This window comes from Phaseolus vulgaris, chromosome 11, assembly GCF_051622355.1.
Source record: "Phaseolus vulgaris cultivar YP4 chromosome 11, ASM5162235v1, whole genome shotgun sequence".
NCBI lineage: Eukaryota > Viridiplantae > Streptophyta > Magnoliopsida > Fabales > Fabaceae > Phaseolus > Phaseolus vulgaris.
The window spans coordinates 46098081-46112641 of NC_143508.1; the positions used below are offsets into that span (position 1 = coordinate 46098081).

At 33.1% G+C, this 14561-nt stretch overlaps 1 protein-coding gene across 1 annotated transcript; it reads left to right on the forward strand.

Moving 5' to 3' along the window:
- The first annotated feature begins 5952 nt into the window (after positions 1-5952).
- Positions 5953-12910, forward strand: LOC137830037 (ribosomal protein L11 methyltransferase-like protein). Its single transcript, XM_068637133.2, is given in 8 exon segments — positions 5953-6316; positions 8626-8709; positions 10170-10310; positions 10876-10941; positions 11156-11323; positions 12100-12432; positions 12558-12653; positions 12656-12910. Coding segments are annotated over 8 exon segments (1197 nt in total). The 5' UTR covers positions 5953-6031; the 3' UTR covers positions 12680-12910.
- Positions 12911-14561: the final 1651 nt, after the last annotated feature.

Below are 14561 nucleotides of genomic sequence, written 5' to 3' on the forward strand. Positions count from 1 at the left end.
TCGACCAATGGGACTCTTGCTCATCTTTTATTAAGATCATTTGATTGAGGCTTTCCACTAGTGACATGTTTGATGAGTCTTGACAGACCGTCTAATGTATCTCATTTAATAGTATTGTCTAACATTTGTTACAAAGCTTGATTGTCTGAAAAACTTAAACAACTTATAATCTTCTAATGGGTATTCAACTAAATCTGCAGAGTCAGTAGCTTCGTTAGACATTTTAACACACCTTATAGTGTTTGTTATAATCAAAACATGTAGACTCTCGTGTCACTAGACCGTCTGATGGGTGATAGACCGTCTAACGTCTTAACATAGGTAACATAGCCTTTTGCACCAAGTCATGGTTAAACTGTATACTATACATGGTAGAAAATTGGGTCAAAGTCAAAACATTCTTATTTTAGGAGTTTGGTGACAAATGTTAGAATATATGGCCTTAAACGAGAGGGGGAGTGAATTTTTTAAGAGGGGTTTTTGAAAACTTTTCAAGGTTTATTGAATTCTTTGTATAAATCCAGAACAGGAATCAAGTTAGCCAAAAATTTAAGCAATTATACAACAAAGCAACAGAAAAACAATCGATTGTTTCTTCGAAACAATCAGTTGTTTATATCAGCAAAGCTTAAAACAAAATTTAAATAAGTTCAGAGTAAGAGAGAATCACACAAACTGTTTATACTGGTTCACTCTTAAACCAAGAACTACATTCAGTCCCCAGAATACCACTTGGTAATCCACTAAGCAATTAAACCAGATTACAAAACACAAACCACCGAAGTAGTGACCTTGAACCATTCAAGAAACACACTATCTTTGACAAACCACACCAAGAGTATTGATATTGGACAGCTCAAGAACACACAATACTCTTTGGAAACACAACACCAGAAATACATTAGGTTTAGAAAGGATTACACCTGATCATAGTACAAACTGAATTGAATACAATTGCAATCCTATTCCACTCTCACTTGAAAACCCAAAGCTTGATGTGAATCTTGAAATCTCAAAATCAATTCTGTCAAACTGAATTTCTCAAAAATGTTTCTTACTTTTGAAAACATAAAACAAATTATTTATATCTTCAAAAGATTGGTCAAAGCAATTAATGAAGGAGTGTATTCAGTTAGAAAACATTTAAAACAGATTCACAAACCAAAACTAAATTTTGTTAAGATTTTCAAAGAAACAATCGGTTGAAACCACAAAACAACCGATTGTTTTGGTTTGACTGTTAAGTCAACCAACCCAAATCAGTTTTCAACCTTTTTCAAAACTCCTAAGAGTAAAACAACCGGTTGATTCGACAAAACAACAGGTTGTTTTTCACTTAGTTGGAAAAACACTTAATTTCAAAAAGGTTTTAAATCACATTAGCTTTAGATTTAACAAGGGACTGGATTACAAATTAAACTACCCAGATCCCACCCAAACACAGCAGCAACACTAGCTTTTCATCAAACACCTTGGATTTGGATTCTTCAAAGCACATGATCACTCTTTATCAACAACAAAGACAATTTTAGGTATTTTCCTAAGAGATCATTTGATGTTGACTTTAGCTTGCATCTTTAACATATCTCTTTAGTAGACGAAGTTAGTGGACATTTATGACATCCAAATAGTACACACATATGTATATTCAAAAGGTACAATGATATTTGTGCACATTGTTTGATGAAGACTTGAGAGATAGAACATCCCCTGACCAAGTCCAACCCTCTAGAAAGATGACCCGAAGCATGACATAGGATCTAAGGCTAGGTGAGGATTCACCACTAGCCAGTGCTTCAGAGCCCATCATTCCTTAGAGGATCACCAAGAGTAGAGCCCAAGCCATGGGAGATGAGCACCAGCTAGTCTCTTTGTTTTTAATTTCAGTTGAGTAGGGCCCATTTAGCATAATAAAGGGGTGTATTTATCATTTTAGCTTATGTCTAGTCCATTAGGGTTAGAAAGTAGCCCTAGATTTTAGATGTCAGGACTAAGGGGCGACATTAACCTAGGTGAAACCCCTAAGCCGCCCCTCTCATATCCCTTTTCTATCCCTCCCCCACCTTGCCCACTGATGAACATATATTTATTCACACACAATAGCCTTAATCATATATTATTTGACTATAATAATAAATAAATCCATTGTTTTAATTAATATTCATATAATTGGGTTTATTTGGGCCTTAACTATTATCTTTGGTAATTTTGTGTTTTTAGGGTAAATTATCTAAAGCATCTACCTTTGTAAATGAGCCAAACATGCAAAAGTCCAAGTTGCTTCTTTGAATCAAAACAGAAAACAAATTCTGAGGAGAAGAAAGAGAAAATAAAAGCTACAAGATTCCAGAAACAAAATTGGAAGCAAATCTTCTGCAAAATAAAAAGAATTATGGAAAGTGGAAACTGTTTACAAAATTTAAACTGCAATATTTTCCCAAGATCCTTGGAGAAGAAAAGCCTATAAAAGGACACAAGCATCAAGTAGAAAGGGAGAGAGCTTCATAGGGTTTTCTTAGTAATTCTTTTGTTTTGCCTCCGCATGGAAGGCTAAACCTTTTTGGTTGATTCCTTTGTAATTTCCCATTGAGTTCTGAGGTTTTGTTCAATAAAAGTTTCGATTTTTAATTCTCTATAGCGGTTGTTTTTATTGTCTAATCTCCTGGAAAACTAGTTTTTGTGAGAGGTTGTACTTGAACGCATGATTGAGAGTCTTCCTTGTCTTAAACATTGGTTTCTTAGTTAGTTCGCATTGTTCTAATTAATTCCTTGGGCGCATGATTCAAGAGAGATGAGGTAAGCATTCCCATGGGGTATACGCATGGAACAAAATGGGTATTGATTAAACCAGTTGATGCATGTTTTACTGGTGAGTTTCAGTTGAATCAGATCAGCGCATGTTCAATCTGGTTTAGCTCTGTTGGAGAATTGAGAAAAGATTAATCTTTAGAGAACCTGTGAAGAATTCAATGGTGGAAGAACTTGGGATCAACCGCTTTTTATTTGTTATTTTAAATCTCTTTTGTATTTTCTGCACAACTATTTCAACCCCTTATTTTTATTATTACTGTTATTGCTAACTTTTATTGCTTGCAAATAGATTCTAAACACTGATTTACTGATTTCACTATTGGATTCGTTGTGAGACGACTTGGGGTCATTTGACCACAATTATACTATCATCTCTCTAGTGTTAGACAAGTCTACGCTAGAATCATATTAATTTGACAGCAAAACAACAGCTATCACCCACCAATGCACCCATTCCTATAAATAGGGTGCCTTGCCTCATGTATTTACATTTGATTTTGAAGATAGTAAAGAAACTCTGCTTGAGTGATTAGTGAACTTTGTCTCCTAAATGAATTTGAGTCTTATCTTGAGTGTGTGAGCATTTCAAGTGGCGGCTCTTCCTTATACAAACCGATAGATAACTAAGGACACAACAAACACTTTCCAAACGGGTCAATCATCTCAATATACAAAGTCAAGCCCCACAAGGCCTCAAGAAAGAATCAACAAAAGAAGAAGAAGTTATAAACCTGAATATCAGAAGTTCTTCCTTTCGGTCTTCTTAAAAAATAGAATATGTTTGTAAATAATTTGGGTTCACTTTAGGGGTCCAAATAGCAAAGATAGGCTAGAATAAGGTTTCTTTAGCATAATAGGGGGTGTAGGTATCATTTTAGTTTGTTTCTAGCCCTTTAGAAAGACAATTTGACCTAGTTTCTAGAAAAACAAGCTTAGGATGCGTGTTTGACTTAGTCAAACCCTAAGGCTGCTCATTTTTTCCCTTTTCCCATCCTACCCCTCTTGCTTGTTTTCCAAAGCTCCTTCACCTATAAATATGAGGCCTACCTATTCTATTTTACAAGTTGAAATTAATAGAAGAAGAGTTACTCTGCACAAATATTGTGTGAGCTTGAGTGAGTGCTATCTCCTCTCCCTTAGTCTTATCTTGATGAGAATGAAGCTCTCAAGTGGCGGTCTTCCACTCATCTTGATGGTTACCACCCATCAAGTGGCGTGAACACCACTCTCATTTTCCATAAGTTTCCTTCTTCCATTCTCCTACATTTTCGCCTTCCATTTTATGTTCATTGTCTTTGTTTCCTTCATTGTATTGCTCTCGGTTTTTTGTCTTTATCATTTGAGTTTTGCATCCATTCTCACCATATCTTGTCTTTTGATCTTTGCCTTTGTGAAATTAACCTTCATATCTACTTAACCACTTGGTTAAGTTAATGTCCAATGGGGATTTTCCTAAGATTTTCACTCTTAAATTCCTAAAATCTCAATCTAAGTAAAGTGTCACACCACAAATCAACTCACATCACTTCCTCACTTATCTTGGAGTTTCCTACCCTCCAAGTGGCGTGTTCATCCTTCCTAATCTCCATAAGCTTCCTTCATCTCATGTTTTCCATCCCTTTCCATTTCGCCATTTACATTCTTCTTTATGTTCTTGTTTGTGTCTTTTTCCATTCAGTCATCTTCTTCATTCCTTGCTTCATTCTATACTCGTTAATTTTCGCCCTTGCATCATCCACACCATATTAGTTGTCTTTTTCTCATTGTCCTTCTGAAGTGAACCTTCACACTTACTTAACCACTTGGTTAAGTTCGTGTCCAGTGAGAATCTTCTTAAGGTTGTCACCTTAAATTGCTAAATAAAAAATCATAAACAAGAGCAACCAATTAAAATGTGCAATCCTAAAATCAACTCACCTCATTGTCTGATCATATAAACAAATGTTCAGATCATATAAGTGCCATATCAAACGTAAGGAAAGACTGCACAATGTTGTTTCATTTTTTAGTCAGAATACTTATGTCTTACGAGATATGTTTTCTTCAACATTAATTGTCTTTTAGACGATGCATGATCATGTTTGAACTTAGATGTTTTCAACACTTAATCAAAATCATATGATGTTGGATTTTTTCTTAACAATATATATATATATATTATAAATTAGTATTATAACCACACCTTAATATTATTATTTTTATTTAAAAAATATTATCATATAAAATTTTCATTCTTTTTCTTTTCTTTCTATTATCTTTTATCTCATTTTGAAGATCACATCTTTGTATTCTAAAACTGTCATTATTTTTTTTTCATGTCAATTTTAATCATACCACCCAAAAAAATAAATTAATTGACATTTTGACATTGTAATTTTATATCTAGTAGGGTATTTTTTTTATAAAATCATTATATATATATATATTATTTGGGTGAAATATATTTTTCATTCCTATACTATAACACAAAATTTGTTTTCGTTTTTAATCTAAACTTTAGACAATTTATGTATTTGTAGTATGAAAATGATTGAATGAGTCATTCAACATGTGAAATGATTATTAGTTTCACATACAAAATGATTCATTTCAATCATTTCTATGCTACAAGCACCTGAATGATCTAAAGTTAGATGAGAAACAAAAACTAATTTTGTATTACAATACATAGATAAAAGACATATTTAACCCATATTATTTTGATTATTATGATACAATGGATGATATTATTATTGAATATTTTTATTTTAACATTTGAATGTTTTATTATATTATTAATAATTTTCTTTATACTATAATAATAGTATTTACACTTTTTTTATAATAAACTATAAGTATCTTCTTACAAAAATATCGAGTAAATATTATTTTGACTGTTATGATACTATTAGATCATTATTCAAATATTTTTATTTTAACATTTGAAATTTTATTGTATATTATTAGTCTCTTTATTCGTACTATTATAATAATATCTGTCCTCATTTTTTTATAATAATACAGTAAGCACTTGCTTATAAAAAAGCAATTGTAAATATTTAATTTAATTTGACATTGAATTTAGACAATAATACATATTTGAAATAAAAGTAATATTGATTGCTCCATGTAATAGCCACAAATATCTACACCTGTTGTCGTTTATAACGCAGAGACTCTGATATTAGAGATTTGATGCACTTTTTGAATCAGAGTGAAAGTTTTCATTTAGGCCAAGGAAATGGCAGCGTGGCATTTCGTCAAACAGTTAACATGCATGGTCGGCGCTCATTCTCCCATCCTTTCCCGCCGCCTCATACACTACTCTTCCGTCGTTCCGTTTCTCTCCATCCATCACAGAATTGTTAGGTACCAATGGCTTCCCCATTTCCGTGTCAATCTTCGTGCCGCAGTTACAAATGCAAAATTTTCCGCAGCTTCTTCTTCTCCAACTCTATTGGACACGTCCTTGACTCCACCCGCTCCTTACACTTCCGTTGTGATTCACTGTCCCAAAGACACTGCAGTAAGCTTCTTTTTCAGCTTTACTTTGTTCCATTTCTCTTTCTACATTGTAAGTTAATGTTTGAACAAAATCAGAGGAAAAATAAAATAAGTTTTTTTTTGAGTTAAAATTATAGTTTAATTTTAGAAACTCTGCTGTATTAGTTTCTTTAAAGTTGTTTTTTAATTTATGTCTAAACTAATTTTAGTTTAGCTTTGAAGGACCAATTTAGTCTTTAAACATGTAAACCTGTAACTATTTAGTCTGTGAACGAAAAATCTGAGTATTAGTCTTTTAACGTGTAGAAATTATGAATTGATTAGTAACCTATACAACTTATGTCAGATTGGTCCTTCAAATATATGATTTGTGTCAAATTGGTTCTTGAACATTGCAATTTAATGACCAATGATCCCACTATTTACACATGTTACACATCTAAATGAGAATATTGGTTTTATTAAGATTCAATTATCACCGATTTACACTTAAAGGACCTAATGACCATTTAGTACTTTATGATTGTGATTTATTTTAATTATCCATTTTATCTTCTCTGTAGTTAGGATATGGTTAGAAAAGATGGGAGAATTTGTTTTGGAAGTTGATTGGGTGTTAGAAGGCAATTTTTTTCTTGAAATATGGAAAAATATGAAAATAATTCGAGGAGAGCAAAATTAGATTGAACCACCAGATGAACTCTAATGGATCTTTCACCACAAGGGTAGGGTTGCATGGAGGAGGTGACCTAGGTGTAGATTTGTCGGTTATCAAGCGCCACCGCATGCTAGTGGGAGTTATGTAGTTGCGGGAGAGACGACGCACGTGAGGGTGTGTGGATGGGTGGTTCATCACGACATTTATATGGTTAAATAGACAGGCTTAGTGTAATCCCAACCCTGTGATCACCAAACAAATGGAAGTCGTCGGAAAACTCGGTAGAGACAATGCCTAGACTGTGCACGTGAACATGAGGAAAAGGTTCGTAAAGAAAAATTCCGCTATAGATAGTAGGTCTACAGGCTAACACGATTTTGAGCAAGACTCTAGATACCATGTACGAAAAAAAGAGACTTTGAGTTAAAACCGAATTTCTCAAAGATAGAATGAGTGATTTATTTATATTGAGAAAATGGAATCACGAAGAAGTGAGTTTAAGCTTAACTTCTCCTCACAAAACCTAAGATGAAGATTGTCTCCATCCACTTATATACTATAAATTGACATTATCTCACGTTGATAAGCGATGTGCAACACACCCCTCTTATGCTGAGACATGTACACCCCTCTTATGCTGAGACATGTACATCCTGAGCATGCGACTAGATATTCGTGAGTGATCCAATAACGGTTTAATAGCGGATGACACTATAAGCCCATCAAATCTCGTTAGGATAAATTCTGATACCATATCAAGAAATGAGTTTAAGCCTAATTCATCCTTACACAACCAGGATTGCCCACTTATATAGTGTAAATTGGTATTATCTCTAGTCAATGTGAAATTTCCAACAGAAATCAATAAAATAAATAAAATAATAGAAGATATTTAATACAAAGGATTTGTGCATTATTTCTATAATTACCACAAATATGTTGAAAGTATAAAAATTGGGAACTTTAACTCACCAATGTAAGTTTAGTTTGTGGGTTTAGACCAATATTTATGATATTAGTGTTATTTGGGTGTGTGTTGTTATGATTATTTAACAAAGAAGTTAGCCAACTTATAAGGTGTTAATGATGGTTTGCCATCAGTTAAACCACCACCGACTGACAAAGGCTATATAGGCTCTGATGCCATGTTTGATTTTATCTTAAAACCAATTGATGTTTAGCGAAGTTGTCCAATAGATATATAAGCCACACTCCAATAATAGAGGTAGGTGATGTGGGACTTCCAACACCCTTCTTCCACAAGTATCTGCCAAACCAAGTGAGCCTATTCGAATAGGTAATTACCAAGATGACTTATAGGCTTTGATACTATGTTAGGTTTCATCTTAAAACTAATTGACATTAAGTGAAGATACCCAACAAATATACAAGTCACACTCTAAGAATTGAGGTAAACGATAAAGGATTTCCCGACAATTCTTTAGGCTTTTAAGAACACAAGATTTATTTATTTTTACAAAGTCCCAATAATTGATATATGAATGGCTAATTCAGATACGACTAAAAAGCTACAGTGTATTTGCGATCTATGTGGAAGGAAGTGTCTACTAGACTTCAATAACATATTTAGGTTAATTTTAAACATACTTTTGCTTAAAATTTCTCTTATGTTGCCAATATGGTTGACCACCCTTCCACTTTGTGTTGACAAGGATGTGCTTGCTGAAGCCCTTTTAAGCTTTGGTGCAAGTTCGGTTAGCTTGGATCAAGATGATGTCTCTCAAATTACAGATGAGGTAAATTTGTTGATTTTTGTTACAGTTAATTTCTTATTTTTAATTTTCTTTCGTCACAATTTTTGGTGTGCTTTTGTGGTATCGAATTTGTTTGTTTTATTTGTTTCAGTTCCAACTTAATGGTAGTTATGTTTATGATTGTGTTGTAAGCCTTGAACTTCTCCACTTAGTGAATTAGTCTTTGAGGTTGAACTTTCTTCTTGTGCTTAAGTCCTAATAGATTGTGAGAAAGCTTTATTTTTCCTATTAGAAGATTAATTGAATTTGTAGGAAAGAATAATTTCCAGTAATGCAATGAGGAATGTATAGTAATGCACTCAAATGTTTTAGCACTCTAGAAAATATCTTCTGATTGTCTAATTACAAAAGAATATCATGTGTAACAAAATTTTGAGATGAAGAATATCAATTACAAGTGGTTGAAGCCATTGCTCGATATTCTTCTTATGCTCATGATTTTATTTCCATTTTCTTGCTGTTTTGGAAAATTAGATTACCACTAATGAAGAAGAACCAAACTTGGACCTCTACATTCGTTTCAACATATTTTTGTTTCCTTTTTTAGAAATGATGAGAATGTAGGTAATATTAAAGGTTTTGTTTCCTCTGGGTCATATAACCTACCCATGAAAGGTAATAGTATAGGTAAGCTGGCATGTAGAACCTTAGGAGTTCCTGTTGAACAGAATAATGAAATTGGAAGTGAAAAGAACTCTGGTAGAATAAAAATCCAATATTAGAGATTGGTACGAAAACTTGTATATTTATCACACATTAGACTAGACATTGCTTTTGTAATTAGTGTGATAAGTCAATTTATGCATGATCTAAGAGAAAGACGCATGCAAGCAGTTGACAAAATTCTTTAGTAATTGAAATCAAACCCAAGAAGGGGGCTATTCTTCAAGAAATGAGACACTTTGACTCAGGAGATATACACTAATGAAAACCATGCAGGTTCTATTAAGTATCAACTTTTAGTGCATAAGTTGAATTTCGAAACCTTGCTCAAGACGGTGTGTGTGAAGGACTCTGGAACAAGATCATACTTGATGGCCTTAACATAAAGGTTGACATCACTATGCAATAACGACCCAATAGCGGGTGGCCTGATAAAGGCAACAAACACTCGTTAAGATAGATTCGAAATGGCTCTGATACCATATTACAAAGTGGACTTTAAGCCATTACGAAGTGGACTTTAAGCCTAACTCAAGTTCATAAAACCGACTCATGAGATGAGGTTTGCACCCACTTATATACAATGAATTGTTCTCATCTCTAGTCGATGTGGGTCTCCAACAATCACCATAAGGAAAAAAATATCCTTGTTGTACACTAGGCTGTTTCTCACTTGCTAAGCAATTAAATCTCTAATAGTAATCATTCTAAAAGTTATAATTCAATTTTGACACTAGGCTGTTGCTCACTTGCTCATATTGATGAAATATTTCCTGCAGATTTGCATTAGTTCAATATTTCCTGAAGTTGAGGATATAAATGTGAGCATTTTCCATGCAGCTGATTCTATTGGTTTGAAGGAGATACCTAGATATGAAGTTAAAATTTATGAGGAGGATGACTGGATGAAGAGATCTCAGGTCAATCTTTTCTTCTCACTCTTTTGTTTTTTCATAGTTGTTTCTATTTTCATGTTACTAATAAAATTTAACGCATGTGCAAATTCCTCTAAAGATGAAATATATATTTATTACAGTTAATTCCATATCTCTGTAGTCACCTTCCTAGTAGTACTTTTCCTATAGGATGAGATAAGACGCCTTCTTCATAAAAGGATGTCTTTTTTTTTCTTTTCTTTTTTTTCCACTCTGAAAGGGGTGGAAGAAATTTGTCTCCATCTTTTAGTGTTTTCTCAAACAAATATTTCTAGCCGTGGCTTACTGAGGGAAAAATCCTAGCAGTATCCTGCGTGAACCAGAAACTGGTTTTCCTTGCAAAGTTGTAATCTGTGAGAAGGAAAGGAATTATTGATATAAAAGACCTTTTGCTGACTACTTAATACTAATTATTTGATTTTTCTCACATCAGCACTATACTGTTTTCTATCCTTAACATTCTTATGTACGGCATGTACACAACATTCTTGTCAAAACTAGATTTGTTATTGAAAATGACTTAAATTTATCTATCTATGTTTACATGCAGGAATCACTTCGTCCAGTTCTAGTTACTGAAGGGCTATGGGTGGTGCCTCAGTGGTGTACTCCACCAGTATGACTATCTTAAACTTTCTCTATCCATGACTAATTGCTAACTTACTATGATTGCGGATATTTGTGTTCGAACTCTGTTGATTTGTTTGTTTTGGTAACTTCTGTCAATATCCTTGTTATATTTTTCCCTCTTTCAATTAAATGTTTTGAGTGATCGTGAAGCTGAAAACTGTAAAGGATTTTTCCAATAATCAATCCTGAATTTTACACAGGATGTTCAAGCAACAAATATAATTGTCAATCCTGGACTAGCCTTTGGAACAGGGGATCACGCCACTACCAAACTCTGTCTATTACTCTTACACGGTTGTATTAAAGGAGGGGAGCACATTCTGGACTATGGCACGGGAACTGGAATTCTTGCTATTGCAGCTCTTAAGGTAGTCAATTGTTAGTCTATACTTAAGAATCGAACTAAAAGGAAAAGAACTATTATGGAAAAACATGCTCAGGATCACACCACTATCATTTGTCCATTGCAACTATACTTTTCTCCCAATTTTTGTTTTTTCTTCTACCTTTACTTGGGCTTAAGTTGTCGACTGCTGCTTCTCTGCGAAACCTTACACTATACAAACCAGTCTTGACAAATTGCCAGTTTTCAGCAGTATTGGTTGTTTTCTTGTATTTTCATCATAATAAAATGTTTAGGCTGTAAATTTGATTAGAAACTGCTGTATGGCAAATGGCAGGAAGATATTTAACTTTAAATCCATGTAGGATATATGTTAAGATCAGATATGAATGCAGAGACACTATGAACATAAATATATGAATTGATTTGGCTAGTGAATGATCTTCCATATTCCCTCACGAATAATATTGTTTTATACTGTGGAAACTGCTAGAGGTTGGTAGCATCTTCACTGCTAAGTTATGTGCATCCAGTTATCAACGTATTTTGGACAAGTAAATAATGCTTTGATAGGTTTCCCATTCTTCCTTTATAATAAAAATACCACCACATCTTTTTCAAGAACTTGTTTGATATATAGTTGCCCTGTGCATCGTTTATCCCACAACTTCATGTTAGTATTTTCTTTTCAGATTTACAAAATACTGCCAAAATCTCTGTAGCAGCTTTTTGATATTGTTTACATTTTATATTTTACAGTTAACTCTCCAATTCCAATTTTGACATCCTATTGTTTACCAGTTTGGAGCTGCCTTTGCTGTTGGAGTTGATATAGATTCAGAAGCAATTACATCAGCATCTCAAAACGCTTCTCTGAACAACATCAGACCAGACAAAATGCAACTGCTCCTGATTACCAGCAAAACCTCTTCATCCTCCAAAGGTGACTCGACATTTGCAGTTATGGAGAGCGAAAACACTAGTGAGATACAAACAGTCACTACTGATTGTGCTAAGTTTGATGTGGTTATTGCAAATATACTCTTAAATCCTTTAATGGATCTTGCCGATCAAATTGTCTCTTATGCAAAGCCTGGAGCCGTTGTTGGTCTCTCTGGTGTTTTATATGAGCAGGTAATTTAATTAAAGCATATATAATTTCTTATTCGAAATGATTCATTGTGTTTGTTGTTACTATTTGGGGATACTGCTTCTTAATTCCATTATGCACCTGAGGTCATTGCTCTTGTGTTATACAGGTCAAGTACATCATAGAAAGATATTCACCATTCTTAGAAGACATAGAAGTGTCCAAAATGGATGACTGGGCCTGCGTGAGTGGTAGGAAAAAAAGATATTTGAATGTGAGATGACTCATTAAGTGATCAATTAGGAGGTTTGGTAGTTCATCAGGCAATCCCTTGTGCATTTTAATGTCACCCTGTAAATTTGGAGTGATCTTGGTTGTTGTAATTCAGTTGCCAAGCAGAAAATTAAAGTGAAGGGCACTCCAATGCATGATTCCCTGCCATAATTCATGATACCCCCTTCTTGAGGTTATAAATTCATGATTTTCTTGAGCGTATAATTTTTATAATTTTTTGAGATTGTACATGATACTCTCTTTTTTCTCTCTTCCTACACTAATTGTTGTAATTGTTTGAAAAACATTATACTCACACTTAAAATAACTCTCCTTAATTGTTTGAAAATAATATACCGTTTAGCTAGTTTGTTGTGAAACTTAAAAAAGAAGAGGTATCACGTCCACTATGAATTTTTTCTTAGGGTTTAGAGTAATTTATTCTTTTACTTTTATACTTAATTTTTATACATGATATTACTTTTAAAATTATACTTAAACTCTTCAGGAAATAAAGATTTATTTTATTGATATGCATTATACTAATTACATTTTCATCATTTCTATTTATTATAATCAAATTCTTTAAAATAAGAAAATAAAAGTTTATTGAAATGAATATAAAAATTCTAAAAATATGTTTTCCAAATCATTATTGAGATATTGAAGATATTTTAAAGTTGGTAAATGAACATTAAACACTTCTAATTTGCCTATAAGATTTTAAAAGCTATCCTTTTCGTTATTTTGCAAGAGCATTTTCGTCATTTCATAAATATATTTTCATCATTTTAATGATAAATTGAGTGTAAGTTGAAATTGATAAAGTACAACGTTCTTTTGTTTAACATTCAAAGTACACGTAATTAAAAGATTAAATCAAATATTTTTTAATTCTCAGATTTATGTTAATGAAAAACAGTAGCATCTATCGACAATTAGTTTTAATTTAAAACAAAAAAAAGACAAATTAAAGAAAGTATTTATTATTTTCTTATTCTCTAAGAATGACAATGTTTTTCCCCTTTCAATAGCAACTTTTGTTACGTTACACATTACAAAAACATTACTTTCACACTCTAGAAAAATATTCTTTCCTAACAACTACATATTAACAACCAATTTTTGACTACATAACAAGGTTGAAGCTCAAATTGATCCCAACATAGTCTTTCATAACTCAAACCGTTGTTGTAAAACACAACTCCTGAAAAAGCCAGAAATATCGCAAAGAAGTGACGAATGTGAGGATGATGGAGCGTGTAACACAATCGGGAGACATAGACGGTCTATACAGATTGATTGAGCACAATCTTCATCTTTTAAAATAGACAGATTCGACACCATTTGTTGAAACTCCTTTGCATGACGTGTAGGGCATGTTCAATTTGTCAAAGAGATCATGATATTAAAACCTTCATTTTCATGGAAATTCAATCCCCAAAGACTGAGATTAATTTATCTAACCCGACTTGTTGTGAACAATATTGTGTGTACAGGCAATGAAATTGTTGATGAAGGTGATGACAGATATTATAAAAAAATTATATATAAGAAGATGGTAAGAAAAATGAAGATGAGTGTAGGAAATATATAAGTGTATGGACACTTTCTCTCTACAAATTACAAACTAATTATGTGATCCACTAATCATAGACTAATCATAGGATTCTATCATTATCAAATTAATTGTGTAAAATTTGATCATCATTATTTTCTTAATACTTGACTCAAGTTGGTAGGTGAAGATCATAAAGTGAGAAGAAAAACAAAGTAGGTGACGATAGGTGGTGGGTATGCGAAGTTGAGAAGGAAATGGCGGATGAGTGAAGATTCTGGAAAGAGTGGGAACGGGTGTAAGAGAGGCAGCGAGTGCAAAGTGAGTGGCGTGGAGAACGTG